Below are 20,925 nucleotides of genomic sequence, written 5' to 3' on the forward strand. Positions count from 1 at the left end.
GTAATTCCTGCCTAATTCCCCCCCTGGTACGAACAAAGCCGGCATCTGCGGCACACTCGGACCTCGCTTGACCCCCGCGGCCCCACACAATGCAATTGGCCGTGTCATTAAACGGGGCCCGCTCCAGCCCGCCCGCCCGCTCGCTCGCTCCCGGCATAGGACTGTATAAATTGATTCCCGGCTCTTGCCGAAGCACCTTTTGCATCTGTCTCCAATGTGGGGGGGGTAAATGAGAAAAAAAATGACAAGGCATGAAAGGTCATCTGATATCTTAGATGATATCCAGGGGAAATGGTTCCAAAGAGTCAGGGGGAAAACATTTATCTACAGCTCCATCTGAATTTCCATTTGGGCCGGCCGGCCGGCCGGCCCGAGAGGCTTCCGCAGACTGCTATGACAGACTAATTCAAAACTGCAACACCAAGGCAAGCTGACAACAAAAGCATGCAACGGGGAAGGAATGAAACATCAAAACGTGTCAAGTTAGACCACGGTGGATTATTCTTTGACCCCTGCTGGAAAACCTATTCTGTTTTTCTGATGATGAGCAAGTTTGCTTTCTATTACTAATGACACCTCCTAATTTGGTTTTAATTTGAATGAAGAAGAATCTCACTGGTTGAAAGTTTTTAACAACAGGGCACTTGCTTTTCTTTTAGTTTTACAGCAGAACAAACTCCTCGTTTGTCATGGCTCTGATGTATACGGTGACAGTGACTAGTCCATAACTCAGAGCACGTTAACGCAGGCACTTTTCTCTCTCGCTGTTGTCTCGCCAAACGGAAGACCTTGCACGACACCGCACCGCAGCGCAGCTCAGAGCAGAGCGCAGCATGTGGCTGGAGCAGGGACAATTTATGATTCAGTGACACCAGCAGAGGGGGTGATTTATAGTTTAATTTGCTGTGGTAATGGACAGAGGATAATAACATGTAAAATATTAATCAATGTGTAGCAACAGCAGACATCATTTGCTAAGCTTGTTATCCGCTGCTCTACACCCTGACAGTGAACAATTAAAGTGACATGAGGAAAACAAGGCGGCGGGCGGGCAAGGCGGGCAAGGCGGGCAAGGCGGGCAAGGCGGGCAAGGCGGGCAAGGCGGGCAAGGCGGGCAAGGCGGGCAAGGCGGGCAAGGCATACGTGCACGGGCCCTTGCTCAAAAGTGCATGGCTGCCGGAGATGTGCTCACAACTAAAGGGCAAGAGGAACGTCAAGTCTGGACTGCGTGGTCAATTTGTCATATGACGGTGCAAGATTTTGCCACTGATCAGAAGGATACCTCCATACGCTACTACATTAAATTAATCATGTGATAATTGATACTATATACTATATATACATTTATGTGTATATATATACACACATATACACACACACAATTATCATCAGCTATAACCTTTGGTTCTTATGAATGCACACAGACGCACACGGATAACAAATGAGTGTAGCAGTGTATTGTGAGTGATGTCTACATAATTAACGTGTAGTGGTTTAGCCTCAGTGATGAAGTATATGTGTATGATTAGGGCTGTTACAAGGATTCATCTAACCTTGTAAGAGCAGTGCTCAGAAAGTAATATCCCCTCCCCGCTATGGTCGGATGAAGCTGCATGATGGATTGGAATCTGGACTTTATACAGCAAAATTAGAACAAGGTCCCGGCGTCAAACACACAATATCTAATCATATATTACATTTTGCCTTACACAGTATTATGCAGGCCTGCAAAAGAAAAGTGGGGATTTTTGGCATGTCAAATATATAAATGGACTAAATGAATAAGAATACATGTTCCGTAGTGGGAGAAGAATATTTTCATATAAAATCATGACTGTATATTAGCTTTGAATTCATATTCAATATGAACATAAATCAAAATTCTTTTTTTTTTTTTCCTCATCAATGTACTGCAATTGCCGTTCTTACTTTTTTTTTTTTTTTCCCTAGGCTTTTTTCTCTCCCAGCTTTCATGGGAGACAATCTGGGCTATACGTAAGGTCAGTGCGGGCCCTGCACCGCGCGAGAGATCTAACGAGAAACACCTTTCAAAAAAATTCAATTACTACAGCCACAAAGAAATGAATAAATCTCTTATTGGGTTGGCAAGAGCAGAAATTTGTCAAGCTGTCCATTTTTGCAGCATCTCCCCGTGACCCCGGTCAATTACATTGCTTGTAAATAGTTTTTATACATGTTCAAATAATTGCTCATCCTAATGTGCAGTGATCTGTATTGGTCACGCTCCGCGGCGCCGAGCCCATCATTCGGCTCTGCCGCCGCCGCCACCCGGAGCCATTTTGCTGCCGTGGCTGTAAGTGAAATTGAAATTGAAGTTATAATTGATATCAGGGCCCATCACCATAATGGGTTCATCATAGCGCCATCTAAAATATTAATTTTCTAATTATGGATAAATGATCAGACAAGCTGAGCCGGCCGGCGCTGGCTGCAGAGCCCCTGGGAGCCGGAGCGATGCGGATGGGAGGACAGGGCCTTGTAAAGCCCACAAATCTTCTCTAATCCTCTCCCGCACAGCACACCCCATAATGGATAAATAATAGTTAGGAATCAGGCTGTTAAGCTCAATTTTCTCCCTTGCGCACTCTTTCTTTCTCTTTCCATGGGCTGCCAGTGCATTGTTGAGTGATCCCCCCCCCCCACCCTCCCCACTCTGCATTTGCTCTCTCTGCCTTCTGCCCTGTCACAGTAAGCAAAGCTCAGCCAAGGCAGTGCCGACGCGGTGCACACGCATGCGGCTGTGTCAGAGGGGGGCCCTACAACACAATCTAATTGCAATCACTTACTAAACCAATGAGGCTACTTAGCAATACATCTGTTTGCACAGTACCATCCCTTGGCTGCCTTGTACGTACACACACACACACACACACACACACACATTGATTTTACAGCACTTATACACACATTGAAATCTAGTATAAAATATCACACAATTATTTTTTAAACCTCCATTTAATCACGGACACGGCGAGTCCTTCTCCTTATTTGCAAATCCCGACCGCGCCGTTAAAATTAACCTTTTCGCTTGGCAGGTAGGAGGCGAGGGAAATGTCCTTTTTATGTGGTTATTTAGGAAGGACGACACACACGCACACACACACACGCACGCACTCACACGCACACACACACACACACACACACACACACACACATCCTTGTTAACCTCCCTCTGCAGGACCCAACTTAATTTACCGAGTTCTGGGGTCCACCCTTTCTAGTGGTCCAAGAACTATGAAAAAAATCAGGCAACTCCCAAAAAAAATCTTGTTACTAAAAATCACTTTCAATAAACACAATTTGAAACTTTTTTTTTCATGTCAGTTTTTCAGTCATATCTGGGGCCTGTTTCTAACATTCCGGCTTTGCGGGGTCCACCTTTACACACATGAGATTTTTAGTCAGTTATGGGGATCGCTTTTAATATTTCAACCTTAAGAGGTCTACCTATACACACATTATTTTTTTAGCCAGTTATGGAGCTTGCTGTTAAGATTTAAGACTTGTTAGGTCTGCCTTTATAAAGAGGATCTATCAAGTTCAACCCCAACCCTAATCTAACCCAAACATGCATTTGTGTGGACTTAATCATTTGAGAAAACCTAAAAATTTTGTTAGTGTTATTAATACTTTCATCTGGCTAAATATACTAGATATACATTGAAATGTGCATTCTAAAATACATTCTGAAGTCTTTATTCAGATTCTGGTCCATTTTCCTTGGTCACAGTCTTAATATTCTTCAATTTGTTCAGTCATATTGGTACATTTTAAAATATTTAAATTCTGCATTTTAGCTAACTATAAAGTACACAGGATTTACAAGTAATAATTGTCGAGTCAAAATTTTAAATGGACACATTACAAATGTAGCCAATGAATAAAGGAACTTATTTAATCTAACATTTACGAACAGGAGAAGTGGAGCATAAAAAAAATCACAAACAAATAGTGAACAAATGGTGAAACAGGACCAGCCATGTGTTTCTATCTCTGTTAAGGGAAGCTGTTTCACTCATATTTTCTCCTCATGGTGGTTATTCTCTTTTTGACAAAGTACTTAACAGCTCGGTGCTTGTGGTTCTGCAGCAATGCATCTCTCGCAGTCAAGCTTACCAGGAACCTGATTTGTCAATATATACTTCCTTGAATGTTTATTTACTGCAGCACATTCCTCTGGGGTCCAGCTTCTTTTCACAACTTTTCCGTTACCTAAGGGCATAGGAAGAGCACTTTTTAGTTTACAACTTAATTAGAACAAAATTGCATAAAGAATACATTCACTTTATGTACAATTATCCGACAATATAATTCAAATGAGATATTTTATAACGTCAACTATCTTTGTCAACAGTGATGAGCCTACAATAGACATAAGTAAATCAGTTAATATCTGAGATATTAATCCGGTCATTTAAGTTGCTAGGTGGTCTTCAGTGTCAGCTGTTTTGATATTAACAAAATTAAAAATAGATGCACAAAAGGGTAACATTAGAATGCCCCCAGTTTTGGTGGTGGGGGAAAGAGGTCTCTCATTTTCTTGATTACTTTTAAGCAGTTTTGCATTTGACCAGAATGTCACTGCTGGTAGATGAAGCAATTCCTGGACCCTACAGAGGTTGCACAGGCAGTCAAACTCCACCATGGCAGCACATTGGGATGCACCATTTCTCTGACAAAACCATTAAGAACAGATACAAGTTGTTGCAAAATCAGGGAAAATAAAAAATAAAAATCAGAGAAAAACTTTTTTCAGACAGTGTTTTACATGTATGGGGAATTTGCTTTGATAACGTGCTACACATGGACAAACAAAGATGATAAAAGTAAATTTGGAAATATATAGTGTGTAAAAAATTAAATGCAAGCTGTATAAGAATGGTATCTGCCTTGGTGTATGAATGTGTGAATTTGCATATTCACTAATAGGTTAATCTAGAGCAATTTTTCTTTCTCTCTTTTGAGGTAAATGTGTCATGTATACATTACCTCTATTTAAAAATAGATGTAAACAAACATCTCACATATAATCAAGGTTAGCAATGACCTGTAACTCACATGAGAAAGGATGGGTCAATTTTCATTTTATGACAAAATTCAAAAGTTTAGACCTTACATGTCTAAGAAAAAAAGTCAAGTGGTGTTTAATATATCTTGCTTGGGTCATCTAAATCTTAGTAAGCAGCATATGTGAGGATAATTAGATACTGATACAGTAGTAACAATTGGGCAATTTAAAAGCAACTGTGATAAAGTTATATATTGAAAAGGATTACTCTAAACTCACCTCCCTTTTTGGCAGACTTTTCATTACTTGGGCCACGAGATGCGGAGGTACAAGAGGTCACTTCTATCACTTCTGGGATCAGCCCATCTGAAATGATGATTTTTAACTACAGAAAAAAAACACAGTATAGCAATATTCTAAAACAAAAATTAACTGCACCTGTATAAGAATGCTTGGTCAAATTTAATATACTCTTGTTTTGAGCAGATTGATTTGCAGAGGTACAGAGCAGTCCTTTTGGGAATCATTGTCAGTATCATCACTGTCTGAGTAGTCCACTTTGAGAAACTCCTTTGATAATTGATAGCTCTATGGAGGGAATTAAAAGAAATGTGTTGTTAGTTTCTGCAAGCTACTCTTATATGCTGTATTAATATAAAGACTAGAATTTCTTTGCTCAAAATAATTAAAATTTCTGTCCAATATCTTAACTGGTAGACGACCGGTGCTGTACACATCCTCTGAAATATGCCAAAACCTTATATCACAGGAAATTTTACATATAAAACATGGAAAAGGCTCCAAAATTTACAACAAAGAAGCCACAAGAAACCATATTTCAGAAATCTGTTATGTGTGTGTGAATGATTGGCTTGGTTGGAATAACCATGACAACCTTAGATCCATACGGAGGGCCCCACAAGTAGCCATCAGAAATCTGTTATGTGTGTGTGAATGATTGGCTTGGTTGGACACCCATGGGCGCATGTTTCAACAATCCATCTATAGGTGTGTGTGCCACTGGTTCGTTTGGGCTCTATGAGGAGAACCACTAAAACCGTGTGATCCAATGGTTGGCTGAATGCTGTTTAAGGTACCTTCTGACTAAAGAACAGCTTTCCAACTAAAAGCTGTAAACTAAGAGAACAAGAAAAGGTCTACAAAGTTTATTTCTTACAACAAAGTCGCACTGAATGTTACCCGTTGGCTGGCATCTTGTTTGATGTTATCATCAGGGTCAGAGTCCTGCCAGGTTCTGGCTGGTTCAGGCAGCGCACCATCAACAGGAGCCTGAGAGCCTGTCACCTGGAATTAAAACCACAAATAACTTACCAACATCATACAGACACCACAAATGACAGACTCAAGACCTGTATAGTTAAATCATGTGAAGTTAGTCCCCGAAACCAAACAAGCTTTTCTAACTAAAGTGTTCCAGTCAGTTCTGGATGTCTAATCAGGTCCTATAACAGCATCTTTATGGATGTAGTGGAGCATCCTTCAGCATGACACTTTAGCCGTTTAGCTGTTGAGGATGTGTGGAACTATAGCTGTAATATAATCAGCCTCCATAATGTCCATAACCAAAATATGATCTAAAAACATGAGACAACCTTCGATCCATACGGAGGGCCCCACAAGTAGCCATCAGAAATCTGTTATTATGTGAGTGTGAATGATTGGCTTGGTTGGAATAACCAAGACAACTTTCGATCCATACGGAGGGCCCCACAAGTAGCCATCACAAATCTGTTATGTGTGTGTGAATGATTGGCTTGGTTGGACACCCATGGGCGCATGTTTCAACAATCCATCTATAGGTGTGTGTGCCACTGGTTCGTTTGGGCTCTATGAGGAGAACCACTAAAACCGTGTGATCCAATGGTTGGCTGAATGCTGTTTAAGGTACCTTCTGACTAAAGAACAGCTTTCCAACTAAAAGCTGTAAACTAAGAGAACAAGAAAAGGTCTACAAAGTTTATTTCTTACAACAAAGTCTAACTGAATGTTACCTGTTGGCTGGCATCTTGTTTGATGTTATCATCAGGGTCAGAGTCCTGCCAAGTTCTGGCTGATTCAGGCAGCGCACCATCAACAGGAGCCTGAGAGCCTGTCACCTGGAATTAAAACCACAAATAACTTACCAACATCATACAGACACCACAAATGACAGACTCAAGACCTGTATAGTTAAATCATGTGAAGTTAGTCCCCAAAACCAAACAAGCTTTTCTAACTAAAGTGTTCCAGTCAGTTCTGGATGTCTAATCAGGTCCTATAACAGCATCTTTATGGATGTAGTGGAGCATCCTTGAGCATGACACTTTAGCCGTTTAACTGTTGAGGATGTGTGGAACTATAGCTGTAATATAATCAGCCTCCATAATGTCCATAACCAAAATATGATCTAAAAACATGAGACAACCTTCGATCCATACGGAGGGCCCCACAAGTAGCTATCAGAAATCTGTTATTATGTGTGTGTGAATGATTGGCTTGGTTGGAATAACCAAGACAACTTTAGATCCATACGGAGGGCCCCACAAGTAGCCATCAGAAATCTGTTATTATGTGTGTGTGAATGATTGGCTTGGTTGGAATAACCAAGACAACTTTCGATCCATGCGGAGGGCCCCACAAGTAGCCATCAGAAATCTTTTATGTGTGTGTGAATGATTGGCTTGGTTGGACACCCATGGGCGCATGTTTCAAATATCCATCTATAGGTGTGTGTGCCACTGGTTCGTTTGGGCTCTATGAGGAGAACCACTAAAACCGTGTGATCCAATGGTTGGCTGAATGCTGTTTAAGGTACCTTCTGACTAAAGAACAGCTTTCCAACTAAAAGCTGTAAACTAAGAGAACAAGAAAAGGTCTACAAAGTTTATTTTTTACAACAAAGTCTAACTGAATGTTACCTGTTGGCTGGCATCTTGTTTGATGTTATCATCAGGGTCAGAGTCCTGCCAAGTTCTGGCTGGTTCAGGCAGCGCACCGTCAACAGGAGCCTGAGAGCCTGTCACCTGGAATTAAAACCACAAATAACTTACCAACATCATACAGACACCACAAATGACAGACTCAAGACCTGTATAGTTAAATCATGTGAAGTTAGTCCCCAAAACCAAACAAGCTTTTCTAACTAAAGTGTTCCAGTCAGCCCTGATGTCTAATCAGGTCCTATAACAGCATCTTTATGGATGTAGTGGAGCATCCTTCAGCATGACACTTTAGCCGTTTTGCTGTTGAGGATGTGTGGAACTATAGCTGTAATATAATCAGCCTCCATAATGTCCATAACCAAAATATGATCTAAAAACATGAGACAACCTTCGGTCAATACGGAGGGCCCCACAAGTAGCCGTCAGAAATCTGTTATTATGTGTGTGTGAATGATTGGCTTGGTTGGAATAACCAAGACAACTTTCGATCCATACGGAGGGCCCCACAAGTAGCCATGAGAAATCTGTTATGTGTGTGTGAATGATTGGCTTGGTTGGAATAACCAAGACAACTTTCGATCCATACGGAGGGCCCCACAAGTAGCCATCAGAAATCTGTTATGTGTGTGTGAATTGATTGGCTTGGTTGGACACCCAAGGGCGCATGTTTCAAATATCCATGTATAGGTGTGTGTGCCACTGGTTCGTTTGGGCTCTATGAGGAGAACCACTAAAACCGTGTGATCCAATGGTTGGCTGAATGCTGTTTAAGGTACCTTCTGACTAAAGAACAGCTTTCCAACTAAAAACTGTAAACTAAGAGAACAAGAAAAGGTCTACAAAGTTTATTTCTTACAACAAAGTCTAACTGAATGTTACCTGTTGGCTGGCATCTTGTTTGATGTTATCATCAGGGTCAGAGTCCTGCCAAGTTCTGGCTGGTTCAGGCAGAGCACCGTCAACAGGAGCCTGAGAGCCTGTCACCTGGAATTAAAACCACAAATAACTTACCAACATCATACAGACACCACAAATGACAGACTCAAGACCTGTATAGTTAAATCATGTGAAGTTAGTCCCCAAAACCAAACAAGCTTTTCTAACTAAAGTGTTCCAGTCAGACCTGATGTCTAATCAGGTCCTATAACAGCATCTTTATGGATGTAGTGGAGCATGCTTCAGCATGACACTTTAGCCGTTTAGCTGTTGAGGATGTGTGGAACTATAGCTGTAATATAATCAGCCTCCATAATGTCCATAACCAAAATATGATCTAAAAACATGAGGCAACCTTTGATCCATACGGAGGGCCCCACAAGTAGCCATCAGAAATCTGTTATTGTGTGTGTGTGAATGATTGGCTTGGTTGGAATAACCAAGACAACTTTAGATCCATACGGAGGGCCCCACAAGTAGCCATCAGAAATCTGTTATGTGTGTGTGTGAATGATTGGCTTGGTTGGACACCCATGGGCGCATGTTTCAACAATCCTTCTATAGGTGTGTGTGCCACTGGTTCGTTTGGGCTCTATGAGGAGAACCACTAAAACCGTGTGATCCAATGGTTGGCTGAATGCTGTTTAAGGTACCTTCTGACTAAAGAACAGCTTTCCAACTAAAAGCTGTAAACTAAGAGAACAAGAAAAGGTCTACAAAGTTTATTTCTTACAACAAAGTCTAACTGAATGTTACCTGTTGGCTGGCATCTTGTTTGATGTTATCATCAGGGTCAGAGTCCTGCCAAGTTCTGGCTGGTTCAGGCAGCGCACCGTCAACAGGAGCCTGAGAGCCTGTCACCTGGAATTAAAACCACAAATAACTTACCAACATCATACAGACACCACAAATGACAGACTCAAGACCTGTATAGTTAAATCATGTGAAGTTAGTCCCCAAAACCAAACAAGCTTTTCTAACTAAAGTGTTCCAGTCAGACTTGATGTCTAATCAGGTCCTATAACAGCATCTTTATGGATGTAGTGGAGCATCCTTCAGCATGACACTTTAGCCGTTTTGCTGTTGAGGATGTGTGGAACTATAGCTGTAATATAATCAGCCTCCATAATGTCCATAACCAAAATATGATCTAAAAACATGAGACAACTTTCGATCCATACGGAGGGCCCCACAAGTAGCCGTCAGAAATCTGTTATTGTGTGTGTGTGAATGATTGGCTTGGTTGGAATAACCAAGACAACTTTAGATCCATACGGAGGGCCCCACAAGTAGCCATCAGAAATCTGTTGTGTGTGTGAATGATTGGCTTGGTTGGACACCCATGGGCGCATGTTTTAACAATCCTATAGGTGTGTGTGCCACTGGTTCGTTTGGGCTCTATGAGGAGAACCACTAAAACCGTGTGATCCAATGGTTGGCTGAATGCTGTTTAAGGTACCTTCTGACTAAAGAACAGCTTTCCAACTAAAAGCTGTAAACTAAGAGAACAAGAAAAGGTCTACAAAGTTTATTTCTTACAACAAAGTCTAACTGAATGTTACCTGTTGGCTGGCATCTTGTTTGATGTTATCATCAGGGTCAGAGTCCTGCCAAGTTCTGGCTGGTTCAGGCAGCGCACCGTCAACAGGAGCCTGAGAGCCTGTCACCTTGAATTAAAACCACAAATAACTTACCAACATCATACAGACACCACAAATGACAGACTCAAGACCTGTATAGTTAAATCATGTGAAGTTAGTCCCCAAAACCAAACAAGCTTTTCTAACTAAAGTGTTCCAGTCAGCCCTGATGTCTAATCAGGTCCTATAACAGCATCTTTATGGATGTAGTGGAGCATCCTTCAGCATGACACTTTAGCCGTTTTGCTGTTGAGGATGTGTGGAACTATAGCTGTAATATAATCAGCCTCCATAATGTCCATAACCAAAATATGATCTAAAAACATGAGACAACCTTCGGTCAATACGGAGGGCCCCACAAGTAGCTGTCAGAAATCTGTTATTATGTGTGTGTGAATGATTGGCTTGGTTGGAACAACCAAGACAACTTTCGATCCATACGGAGGGCCCCACAAGTAGCCATGAGAAATCTGTTATTATGTGTGTGTGAATGATTGGCTTGGTTGGAATAACCAAGACAACTTTCGATCCATACGGAGGGCCCCACAAGTAGCCATCAGAAATCTGTTATTGTGTGTGTGTGAATGATTGGCTTGGTTGGAATAACCAAGACAACTTTAGATCCATACGGAGGGCCCCACAAGTAGCCATCAGAAATCTGTTATGTGTGTGTGAATGATTGGCTTGGTTGGACACCCATGGGCGCATGTTTCAACAATCCTTCTATAGGTGTGTGTGCCACTGGTTCGTTTGGGCTCTATGAGGAGAATCACTAAAACCATGTGATCCAATGGTTGGCTGAATGCTGTTTAAGGTACCTTCTGACTAAAGAACAGCTTTCCAACTAAAAACTTTAAACTAAGAGAACAAGAAAAGGTCTACAAAGTTGATTTCTTACAACAAAGTCTAACTGAATGTTACCTGTTGGCTGGCATCTTGTTTGATGTTATCATCAGGGTCAGAGTCCTGCCAAGTTCTGGCTGGTTCAGGCAGAGCACCGTCAACAGGAGCCTGAGAGCCTGTCACCTGGAATTAAAACCACAAATAACTTACCAACATCATACAGACACCACAAATGACAGACTCAAGACCTGTATAGTTAAATCATGTGAAGTTAGTCCCCAAAACCAAACAAGCTTTTCTAACTAAAGTGTTCCAGTCAGACCTGATGTCTAATCAGGTCCTATAACAGCATCTTTATGGATGTAGTGGAGCATCCTTCAGCATGACACTTTAGCCGTTTAGCTGTTGAGGATGTGTGGAACTATAGCTGTAATATAATCAGCCTCCATAATGTCCATAACCAAAATATGATCTAAAAACATGAGGCAACCTTTGATCCATACGGAGGGCCCCACAAGTAGCCATCAGAAATCTGTTATTGTGTGTGTGTGAATGATTGGCTTGGTTGGAATAACCAAGACAACTTTAGATCCATACGGAGGGCCCCACAAGTAGCCATCAGAAATCTGTTATGTGTGTGTGAATGATTGGCTTGGTTGGACACCCATGGGCGCATGTTTCAACAATCCTTCTATAGGTGTGTGTGCCACTGGTTCGTTTGGGCTCTATGAGGAGAACCACTAAAACCGTGTGATCCAATGGTTGGCTGAATGCTGTTTAAGGTACCTTCTGACTAAAGAACAGCTTTCCAACTAAAAGCTGTAAACTAAGAGAACAAGAAAAGGTCTACAAAGTTTATTTCTTACAACAAAGTCTAACTGAATGTTACCTGTTGGCTGGCATCTTGTTTGATGTTATCATCAGGGTCAGAGTCCTGCCAAGTTCTGGCTGGTTCAGGCAGCGCACCGTCAACAGGAGCCTGAGAGCCTGTCACCTGGAATTAAAACCACAAATAACTTACCAACATCATACAGACACCACAAATGACAGACTCAAGACCTGTATAGTTAAATCATGTGAAGTTAGTCCCCAAAACCAAACAAGCTTTTCTAACTAAAGTGTTCCAGTCAGACCTGATGTCTAATCAGGTCCTATAACAGCATCTTTATGGATGTAGTGGAGCATCCTTCAGCATGACACTTTAGCCGTTTTGCTGTTGAGGACGTGTGGAACTATAGCTGTAATATAATCAGCCTCCATAATGTCCATAACCAAAATATGATCTAAAAACATGAGACAACTTTCGATCCATACGGAGGGCCCCACAAGTAGCCATCAGAAATCTGTTATTGTGTGTGTGTGAATGATTGGCTTGGTTGGAATAACCAAGACAACTTTAGATCCATACGGAGGGCCCCACAAGTAGCCATCAGAAATCTGTTGTGTGTGTGAATGATTGGCTTGGTTGGACACCCATGGGCGCATGTTTTAACAATCCTTCTATAGGTGTGTGTGCCACTGGTTCGTTTGGGCTCTATGAGGAGAATCACTAAAACCGTGTGATCCAATGGTTGGCTGAATGCTGTTTAAGGTACCTTCTGACTAAAGAACAGCTTTCCAACTAAAAGCTGTAAACTAAGAGAGCAAGAAAAGGTCTACAAAGTTTATTTCTTACAACAAAGTCTAACTGAATGTTACCTGTTGGCTGGCATCTTGTTTGATGTTATCATCAGGGTCAGAGTCCTGCCAAGTTCTGGCTGGTTCAGGCAGAGCACCGTCAACAGGAGCCTGAGAGCCTGTCACCTGGAATTAAAACCACAAATAACTTACCAACATCATACAGACACCACAAATGACAGACTCAAGACCTGTATAGTTAAATCATGTGAAGTTAGTCCCCAAAACCAAACAAGCTTTTCTAACTAAAGTGTTCCAGTCAGACCTGATGTCTAATCAGGTCCTATAACAGCATCTTTATGGATGTAGTGGAGCATCCTTCAGCATGACACTTTAGTCGTTTTGCTGTTGAGCATGTGTGGAAGTATAGCTGTAATATAATCAGCCTCCATAATGTCCATAACCAAAATATGATCTAAAAACATGAGACAACTTTCGATCCATACGGAGAGCCCCACAAGTAGCCATCAGAAATCTGTTATTGTGTGTGTGTGAATGATTGGCTTGGTTGGAATAACCAAGACAACTTTAGATCCATACGGAGGGCCCCACAAGTAGCCATCAGAAATCTGTTATGTGTGTGTGAATGATTGGCTTGGTTGGACACCCATGGGCACATGTTTCAACAATCCTTTTATAGGTGTGTGTGCCACTGGTTCGTTTGGGCTCTATGAGGAGAACCACTAAAACCATGTGATCCAATGGTTGGCTGAATGCTGTTTAAGGTACCTTCTGACTAAAGAACAGCTTTCCAACTAAAAGCTGTAAACTAAGAGAACAAGAAAAGGTCTACAAAGTTTATTTCTTACAACAAAGTCTAACTGAATGTTACCTGTTGGCTGGCATCTTGTTTGATGTTATCATCAGGGCCAGAGTCCTGCCAAGTTCTGGCTGGTTCAGGCAGCGCACCGTCAACAGGAGCCTGAGAGCCTGTCACCTGGAATCAAAACCACAAATAACTTACCAACATCATACTGAGAGTAATTCAAATAAAAGGAGACAAAAATCTTCCTTTTTTTAATAACAAATTAATATTCCAACTTGCATACTTGATCTTACTGACTTACTTTTTCACGCCATGGCCATTTAGAATCACCATAGTTGTAATTGATTTCAGTTCCCATTTCTATGTTTTTGATGGCAAAAAGGCACAAATGGGGCTCGTCATTTACTATTTTTTTCATGGTGCAGTTTGGAGACTTGTGGTTGTCATTCACTAATCTTCCAAGAGAGCCATCCTCTGTTGATGCATCAATACTAGGAAAGAAAAAACAGAAATCAAACATTTTGTATCATATAACTAGTTTTTTAGTAAAATAAAAGTTGGCTTACAGAAATAAAAACTTGCAACATTTCAAAAGAAAAGTTGAGAGGGAAACAATGTCTTTTTGAACATCATAGCACTAAATAAAAAAAATTGTTAATGCCACAATCCTGATGTGTTATTGAAATATTGCTTCTGAGTGACTCACTAATTTAGGGTATTTTATTCCAGTCTCTTTCTAGAGTTCATAATTATTGTATAGAAAATATTTGGATATACATACCACCAGTAATGATTCTGCCATTCAAAGTCAAAGAGAAATGTACTCTCCTTTTCAGAGTACTTGCTTGTTTGGCATTTTTCTGCTGACAGAAGTTGACCCCTGTATTATAAGATGAACTCTCCTTGTTCAAAGTGCTGGGTAGCAAACACGCCTCTTCCTGCAAGGACATTTTATATAAAACCATTGGTTATGAGAAAATATTTCTTTAAGATACACCTTTAACCAAATAATTGTGGTGTTATCTTACAATTTTAATACTAAGTTCTCGCTTAGAAACAGAAATACAACAACCAATCTGAATTTGATTGTTTTTTGTGTTGTTTTATAAAATAAATAAATATATACTTAATGGATAAATGGTCTAAAAATGAGTTTATTACCTTTTTGATCATCAATAAATCTTTCCACTAGTCCAGGTTTGTCCTTTGAGGATTAAATGTAAAAGGCTGCTTCATCAGCAGGCTTTTTTCTTGCTTTCCTTTTGGACATTTCTGGCTCTAAAAAATAATTCAAAACATGGCAGAGAGAACTTTAACAAGCACTCTATATTAATTTTAAAAGATTTGTAATCATCCACTGTATAAAGACTGAAGGAATAAGCCTGGCCTGAGAACTAACAGAACAAGAGTGATTAAAGAAAGAATATTTTTCAGAAAATACTGATATATTAATGAAAATGTTTGTCGGTTTGAAGCTGAGCTTTGTTACTTTTAACTAGTCACAGTTCCAACCAGGTGCTGCATCCAAAGAAAAGTTATTTCAATAGTTTTACCAGTATAACTCGTTATACTTTTCAGGAGCTACCAACTCGTTTTTATTATGTTTGTGTTTGAAAAGTGAACGTAGCATCCTGATTAGCGGTAGCTAATTAGCCAATAAGCTAGTTTCCGGATAGTTTTATTTGCGTCAGAATGCTTGTGTTATTTAAAGAAAGCATTCTGATAGAAAACCACCGAGAAATACAGAAGACATGAAGATATATCATAACACTGAGCACACACGTGTTTGACGAGTTTTGAAGTGGTTTCGGCAATTACGGCCAGAGTCCGGTTCTGGGCTTAGCAATTATGAAACATTAGCACATCGAAATCATCCTGAATATAACACGGAGCAATTATACATTCTGTCGTTCTCTTTTACACCATTGTTTTTAAAACCACTGCAAGCTAAGATGAATAACAAGTTAAAAAGCCGGGCTGTCTGAGGGGAAAACGTTACGCCATCCGAGTGACAATATACCGAATCCGAAGCCATAATCATTGCATATAAACCCCTCGGGGTCTGGACAAAAAGCATTTCTACATCAGTTTCTTGTACTTAGTATTTACATGCAGTTGATTTACTCACCGTGTATGTTGTGTTTCGTTATGAGCAGCGTGTCTTCGTCGCGGAGCAGTCTCAGTCTGGCGGCGTCACACGTGGCGAAGTGACGTTAAGCTGGTGGTTTTAGCCGCATGAAGCTAACACATGCAATACCTGCTGATTTAACTAATATGTAAACTGATGGTAAAGAATAAATTACTATTTATTTATACCTTTATTTTTATGTTTAGAACATGAAAAATGCACGAGATGCTGATTTAACTAATATGTAAACTGATGGTAAAGAATAAATTACTATTTATTTATACCTTTATTTTTATGTTTAGAACATGAAAAATGCACGAGACAGTTTTTAAAATAAGCCTAATAGAATGAGCGTATTTTTATAAAGCAAGTGTAATGAATATTAAATAACGTAGATAAATTGCAATTGTAATGCAGGAATTTTATGTTTACAGTATTATTTTAGCTGCTATGGTTACTAAAATAATAATTACCTGGTTTAAATCTACAGGAAATAGCATTTTATTTTCTTAATCAACACTCGGATCACGAGGTGCCCTGATTGGTTGAATCACACACACTTCCGGTAGTGTGTATACTTGCAATACCACTTGCCATGGTCGGGGGGCCGCTACTGAGCACACACACTTCACACACACAATTCTCAACATTGCGACCATGAGGGGTAAGTGAAAAAAATTCGTGAGGCATGTTGTTAGAGCATTTCAAGCTGTTTTAGAGTGGTTTCCCGAGTGGGGTCCATGATTTTGGACCCCACAACGACACAGGGCCCCACTTTGTTGGTGGGCTCCCTGTCTTCGGACCCCCCATACTAATAAAAACAAGTACACACGCACTCACACACACACACACACACACTCGGAAATTAAACATGCTTTGGCAGAACGTAAATTTCCGTTTTATGTGGCCATACTTTCTGCTAATTGTTTCCCTGCACCTTGATCCCATAATTAGGCATTTACTGATTACCTAATTAGCCAGCAGCAGAAGGGCAGGTTGACGGCAACATTTCAGCCATCGTTCAAAGGCTCATTATCCCTCTGAAAGTCACTCTGGCTGGCTCTACTCACCCCCTCCATTCTCTCGCACTTCCTTTCCTTCTCCTCTCCTTGCATCACTCGCTTCCCTCCTCTCTGCAGCGAGGGGAGCAGGGAGGAGGCGTAGTGTGTGGACCTCAACGCTCTGCAACCCCTCTGCATTTGTCAAGCTGTCTGTTACGATGGCAACTTTGCCACATCGCAACTGAACCTCTGACAGCCAAGTTTATATTGCGACGGGAAGCAGCATGTTGAGAGCTCCTGGCTGGCTGGCTGGCAGAAAAGGGAGGGAGGAAGGGAAGGTGGGATGATGCGGGGGTGAAAGGGATTAGGGGTGGGAGAGAGAGAGAGAGAGAGAAAGAGAGAGAGAGCTTAAGGGAGAATGAAAGTGGTAATTTATAGGAGGTAGGTTTGATTTGCGCTGGCGCTCTTGTCTCCCGCCAAGATATATGTGAGGAGCTGCTTGCACGGGAGGAGGGGGAGCAGAGTGAGGAGGATCCGGCTACGGCTCTCCCACAGCCTCCGGGCTCCTTGCTCAGGTGCACGGAGCCTTTCTCATTTCAGCGCACGGTAGGGCCTCCTGACACTGCTAGCGACCCTGGGGACAGCCCCTCTGAAAGGCTCCCTTGGCTGGCTGGCTGGCTTCCTTCCTTCACTCAATCCTCTGTTTCTCCCGGTCGTCATTTCATCATCTACTATGTACCTGAGGGCGGGCGCAAGCGGGCGGCCCTTGTTCCCAGCAGGGCAGGCCGGCACACTAGGCAGCAAAGCCTTTTTGTGTCGCCGCAGCCGTTTGACTCAATGCGGGACAACATAGTTAATCACTAATCCAATTTTGGGGCCCCTGTGTGTCAGCAGGGTATGCTCTGTGCTCTTGTTACACTTCATTAGGCCCATTACGGGGCATTTTCCTTTTTGTCTGACGCTGAATGTTCTCAGTGGTGGTGGCGGCGACGACATAATGAAATGCTCCAGGGAAGGTAGCACAAGCAGCAGCAGCAGCAGCAGCAGCAGCGGCGGCAGCAGCAGCGGCAGTGGCAGCAGCAGAGGGAGCCCAAGAGATGCAAGCAAGTGGCACGCTTAGACGCTAATATTTATTTACCGGCACATTCGACCTAAAAGTAAAAGTCAGCATTCTCAGCGATAAGTGAAGAAAATATTATTTAATTGGTTTTGAATATTTTATTTGAATTCTTGATCCATTTTCTGAATGGCTTATCCTCAGCAGGGTAGCGGAGTATCCAGAGGAAATCCACACAGGCACGGGGAGGCCGAATCTTCAAATTATTTTATTTTTATATACTATATGCCCTTTAAAAAAATAAAAAGGCCATTCTTGGAGTATTGTGCCACAAGCGCCAGGCGGTGCGTATCTGCCGTGACTATATCACAGAGTGTAATTGGCATGAAAAGAGCCGCACGGAGCGTTCTCTTGCAGCAGGCCGTCCGTCCTATTATCGCTACGGACATCTCATTTAGGGGGACTCATGCAGGGAGCTCAAGATTCGACTTGCATGGTTTAGTAACTTTGACAGGAACATGTCCTGCTGAATGCCGCTTATCACAAGGCGGTGGGGCGTGCGGGAAGATACAATACACTATATATTGTATTTATGGGGACAATTGAAAGTCCAAAAGAGTCAACAAATGACAATGGCACTTTATTTTCCAGATTTCTTTGTGTGGATATTTTTTCAGTTCTACTTGTGAATGGAGCTTAACGTGGTTTATTTTCAAATAATACTTTTTATTTTCATTATACTACCTCTCCCATTTTCCCAGTCCCAGATGTGGCTGTGTATACACTGGATCCATGGCTCCCTCCAGACTGCAGCACAGGCTGGTAGTACTTGGCCATTACAATGTGTTGTGTAAATAAAGATGGATGACCAACAATATTCGCACAAGTTTCTTTCCCATTACACTGAGGTCAGTCTTAATTGTAGCTCCCACGGGTGTACATATATACAGTTACATTCATATTACTGTTCATCAACATGGGAATAATAGATTGTCCTGTAGCAGCCCACGCGCTCCTCACTGTGTGTACACATGTGTGAGTCCGCGTCTGTGTGTTGGGGCTGCCTGGCTGCCTGGCTGGCTGGCTGGCTGGGGAGTATCCGTTTGTTGTCTGCCCAAGTACATGGAGTGACAAAGATAAAGTGATCCCTCCCCCCCCGCCCCTTCCTCTTTCGATCACATTTGAACCCCTAAGAGGGCCACAGGGGGTACTTATCCTATCCAGGCCTCAGGCCTTGAACCTGTCCCTGTTAAATGACATGATAAATATGAGAACATGCATGTGTGCAACATGAATTATGCATAGAGCTTCTCTATTCCATACAGGATCGCTCACAATACACGTGTGATGAAAATTGGTATCATTTAATATAGCTCTATAAAGAACATATATCGCTATATATATGTAGCGTATTTCGATATATCTACATCTACCATGTCTATATGTATGTGAAGTGACTCAGCACGGATGAGCGGACAGATCAGCGTTGTGCTTCTCACGCTATTTAACCCTAACCATTTTATTCCGATCAGGCTTTTAATCCAAATCAACGTATCCGCGTAAATGTAGCTCGACGGGAGGACAAAGAGGCCGACTTCAGCTGAAAAGCCAAACAAAGGAAAATATGATGACCCCCCCCCCCCCCTGCACAAATATAGCTCTATGAACAATGATATAGAGCGGGAGGGCTACACGTCGACGGGGACGAGGTAAACAGCGGCACCATTTGTGAGCTCGGTGCCCGTCGCATAATGACAAATATCAAATCAATATAGTGACCTTAATTTGCCCAAAGCATAACGGTGATGTAGTACACGGTGTTTCGATTACAGGAGGTATAAAAAGAGGGTGGCTGGATGTTGCAAGGGCAGGAAGGCCGTGGCCTTTTGAACCCCGGCGCTCACCGAGAGCGTGGCAGCCATAAAAGGAACAAGCGGCCCTGTTTGCTCTTTCAATAGGCTCCTTATGGCTAATAATGTCACGCCTCAAGACGTTTTTTTAAAAGGAGCTGCTCAATGATAGCTAGCAATGTGTTCCGCAACATTATGGCAGCAGAGGAGGAAAATATAATAGCTTAAATATGCTATGAATAACAAAAGCTGTCAATATTCACCTCTGGAAGAAGTGCTGATTAGACACAATTCATGTCAAATGTGCACTTACGCCAGCATTTATCATGGTGGAGCTAGGATATATGTATGGAATAGATGTGCTGTCTTTGCCATTGTGTACATTGTGTATGTTTCTGCCCATTTGTTTGATATTCCGCTGGTAGAAGAGAAGAACGAAAGAGTGCACACATTGGCGATAACATCCGGATCCAGTCGAAAAATTGTATCAAAAATAATCGTATGTTCCCGTGGATGAGCTTCTATTGTTCCAATTGCTTGTACCAAGATAAGGAAGAAAATGCAGTATATTGAAGATAGTCTGCAATTGAGTGAGTGAAGTTACGCAAAGCCTGGTTTGAGTTTAACAGCGCCAAGCTCGAAATGAGCGAGCCATCTTGTCGCCCTCTGCCCTTAGGCTGTTGGCAGCCCAGGGAGGATGGCTCGCACAATGGAGCCTTTTGCTTGGAGCTTAGCTCTTAAAACAACATGCCGCTCAATGATCTTCCTAGAAAACAATGCAGAGACACATCAGTCAGGCTAGCATCAATGGTGCGCCCAAGGAGCCTGAACTGGAAGAAAACAGCATGGGGATGGGATGGGATGGGATGGGTTGGGATGGGGCGGCTAACCGGGGCAAAATCATCAACTTCTTGCCCTAGTAGTAGCTTGAGTAAGATTTCAGGAACCAAGATGAAATGACTTGATTTGATATATCATAAGAGACAATTCTGAGGCTCCTTTGCATCTGTTTGTTGTTGTTGTTTTTCCCACTGGTGACACTATAAAATAACAAAC

General features: G+C 41.9%; 1 protein-coding gene across 2 annotated transcripts; it reads right to left on the minus strand.

The window, feature by feature from the left end:
• Positions 1-3,701: 3,701 nt before the first annotated feature.
• On the minus strand, positions 3,702-16,800 carry LOC125971870 (protein starmaker-like). Of its 2 annotated transcripts, none has more exons than XM_049725053.1 (17): positions 15,962-16,800; positions 14,995-15,111; positions 14,615-14,771; positions 14,135-14,324; positions 13,900-14,004; positions 13,089-13,193; positions 12,280-12,384; positions 11,469-11,573; positions 10,470-10,574; positions 9,664-9,768; positions 8,851-8,955; positions 7,948-8,052; positions 7,042-7,146; positions 6,230-6,334; positions 5,468-5,617; positions 5,309-5,395; positions 3,702-4,233 (listed from the first exon to the last, which is right to left on the minus strand). In XM_049725053.1, the coding sequence occupies exons 4-15, from the start codon at positions 14,249-14,251 to the stop codon at positions 5,492-5,494; spliced, it is 1,293 nt and encodes a 430-aa protein (XP_049581010.1). In that variant the 5' UTR covers positions 14,252-14,324; positions 14,615-14,771; positions 14,995-15,111; positions 15,962-16,800; the 3' UTR covers positions 3,702-4,233; positions 5,309-5,395; positions 5,468-5,491. The 2 variants fall into 2 exon arrangements, with proteins under 2 accessions (XP_049581010.1, XP_049580906.1); XM_049724949.1 differs by having other exon boundaries at positions 6,207-6,334.
• Between the last annotated feature and the right edge of the window lie 4,125 nt (positions 16,801-20,925).

Source organism: Syngnathus scovelli, chromosome 10, assembly GCF_024217435.2.
Source record: "Syngnathus scovelli strain Florida chromosome 10, RoL_Ssco_1.2, whole genome shotgun sequence".
Lineage (NCBI taxonomy): Eukaryota > Metazoa > Chordata > Actinopteri > Syngnathiformes > Syngnathidae > Syngnathus > Syngnathus scovelli.

Bases quoted from the DNA above. Each gene is read 5' to 3' on its own strand.
- LOC125971870 (XM_049724949.1), bottom strand. From the start codon at position 14,251: ATGAAAAAAATAGTAAATGACGAGCCCCATTTGTGCCTTTTTGCCATC. The intron at 10,575-11,468 runs GTAACATTCAGT...TTTTAATTCAAG, and splicing joins AACAAGATGCCAGCCAACAG to GTGACAGGCTCTCAGGCTCC. The intron at 6,335-7,041 runs GTAACATTCAGT...TTTTAATTCCAG, and splicing joins AACAAGATGCCAGCCAACAG to GTGACAGGCTCTCAGGCTCC.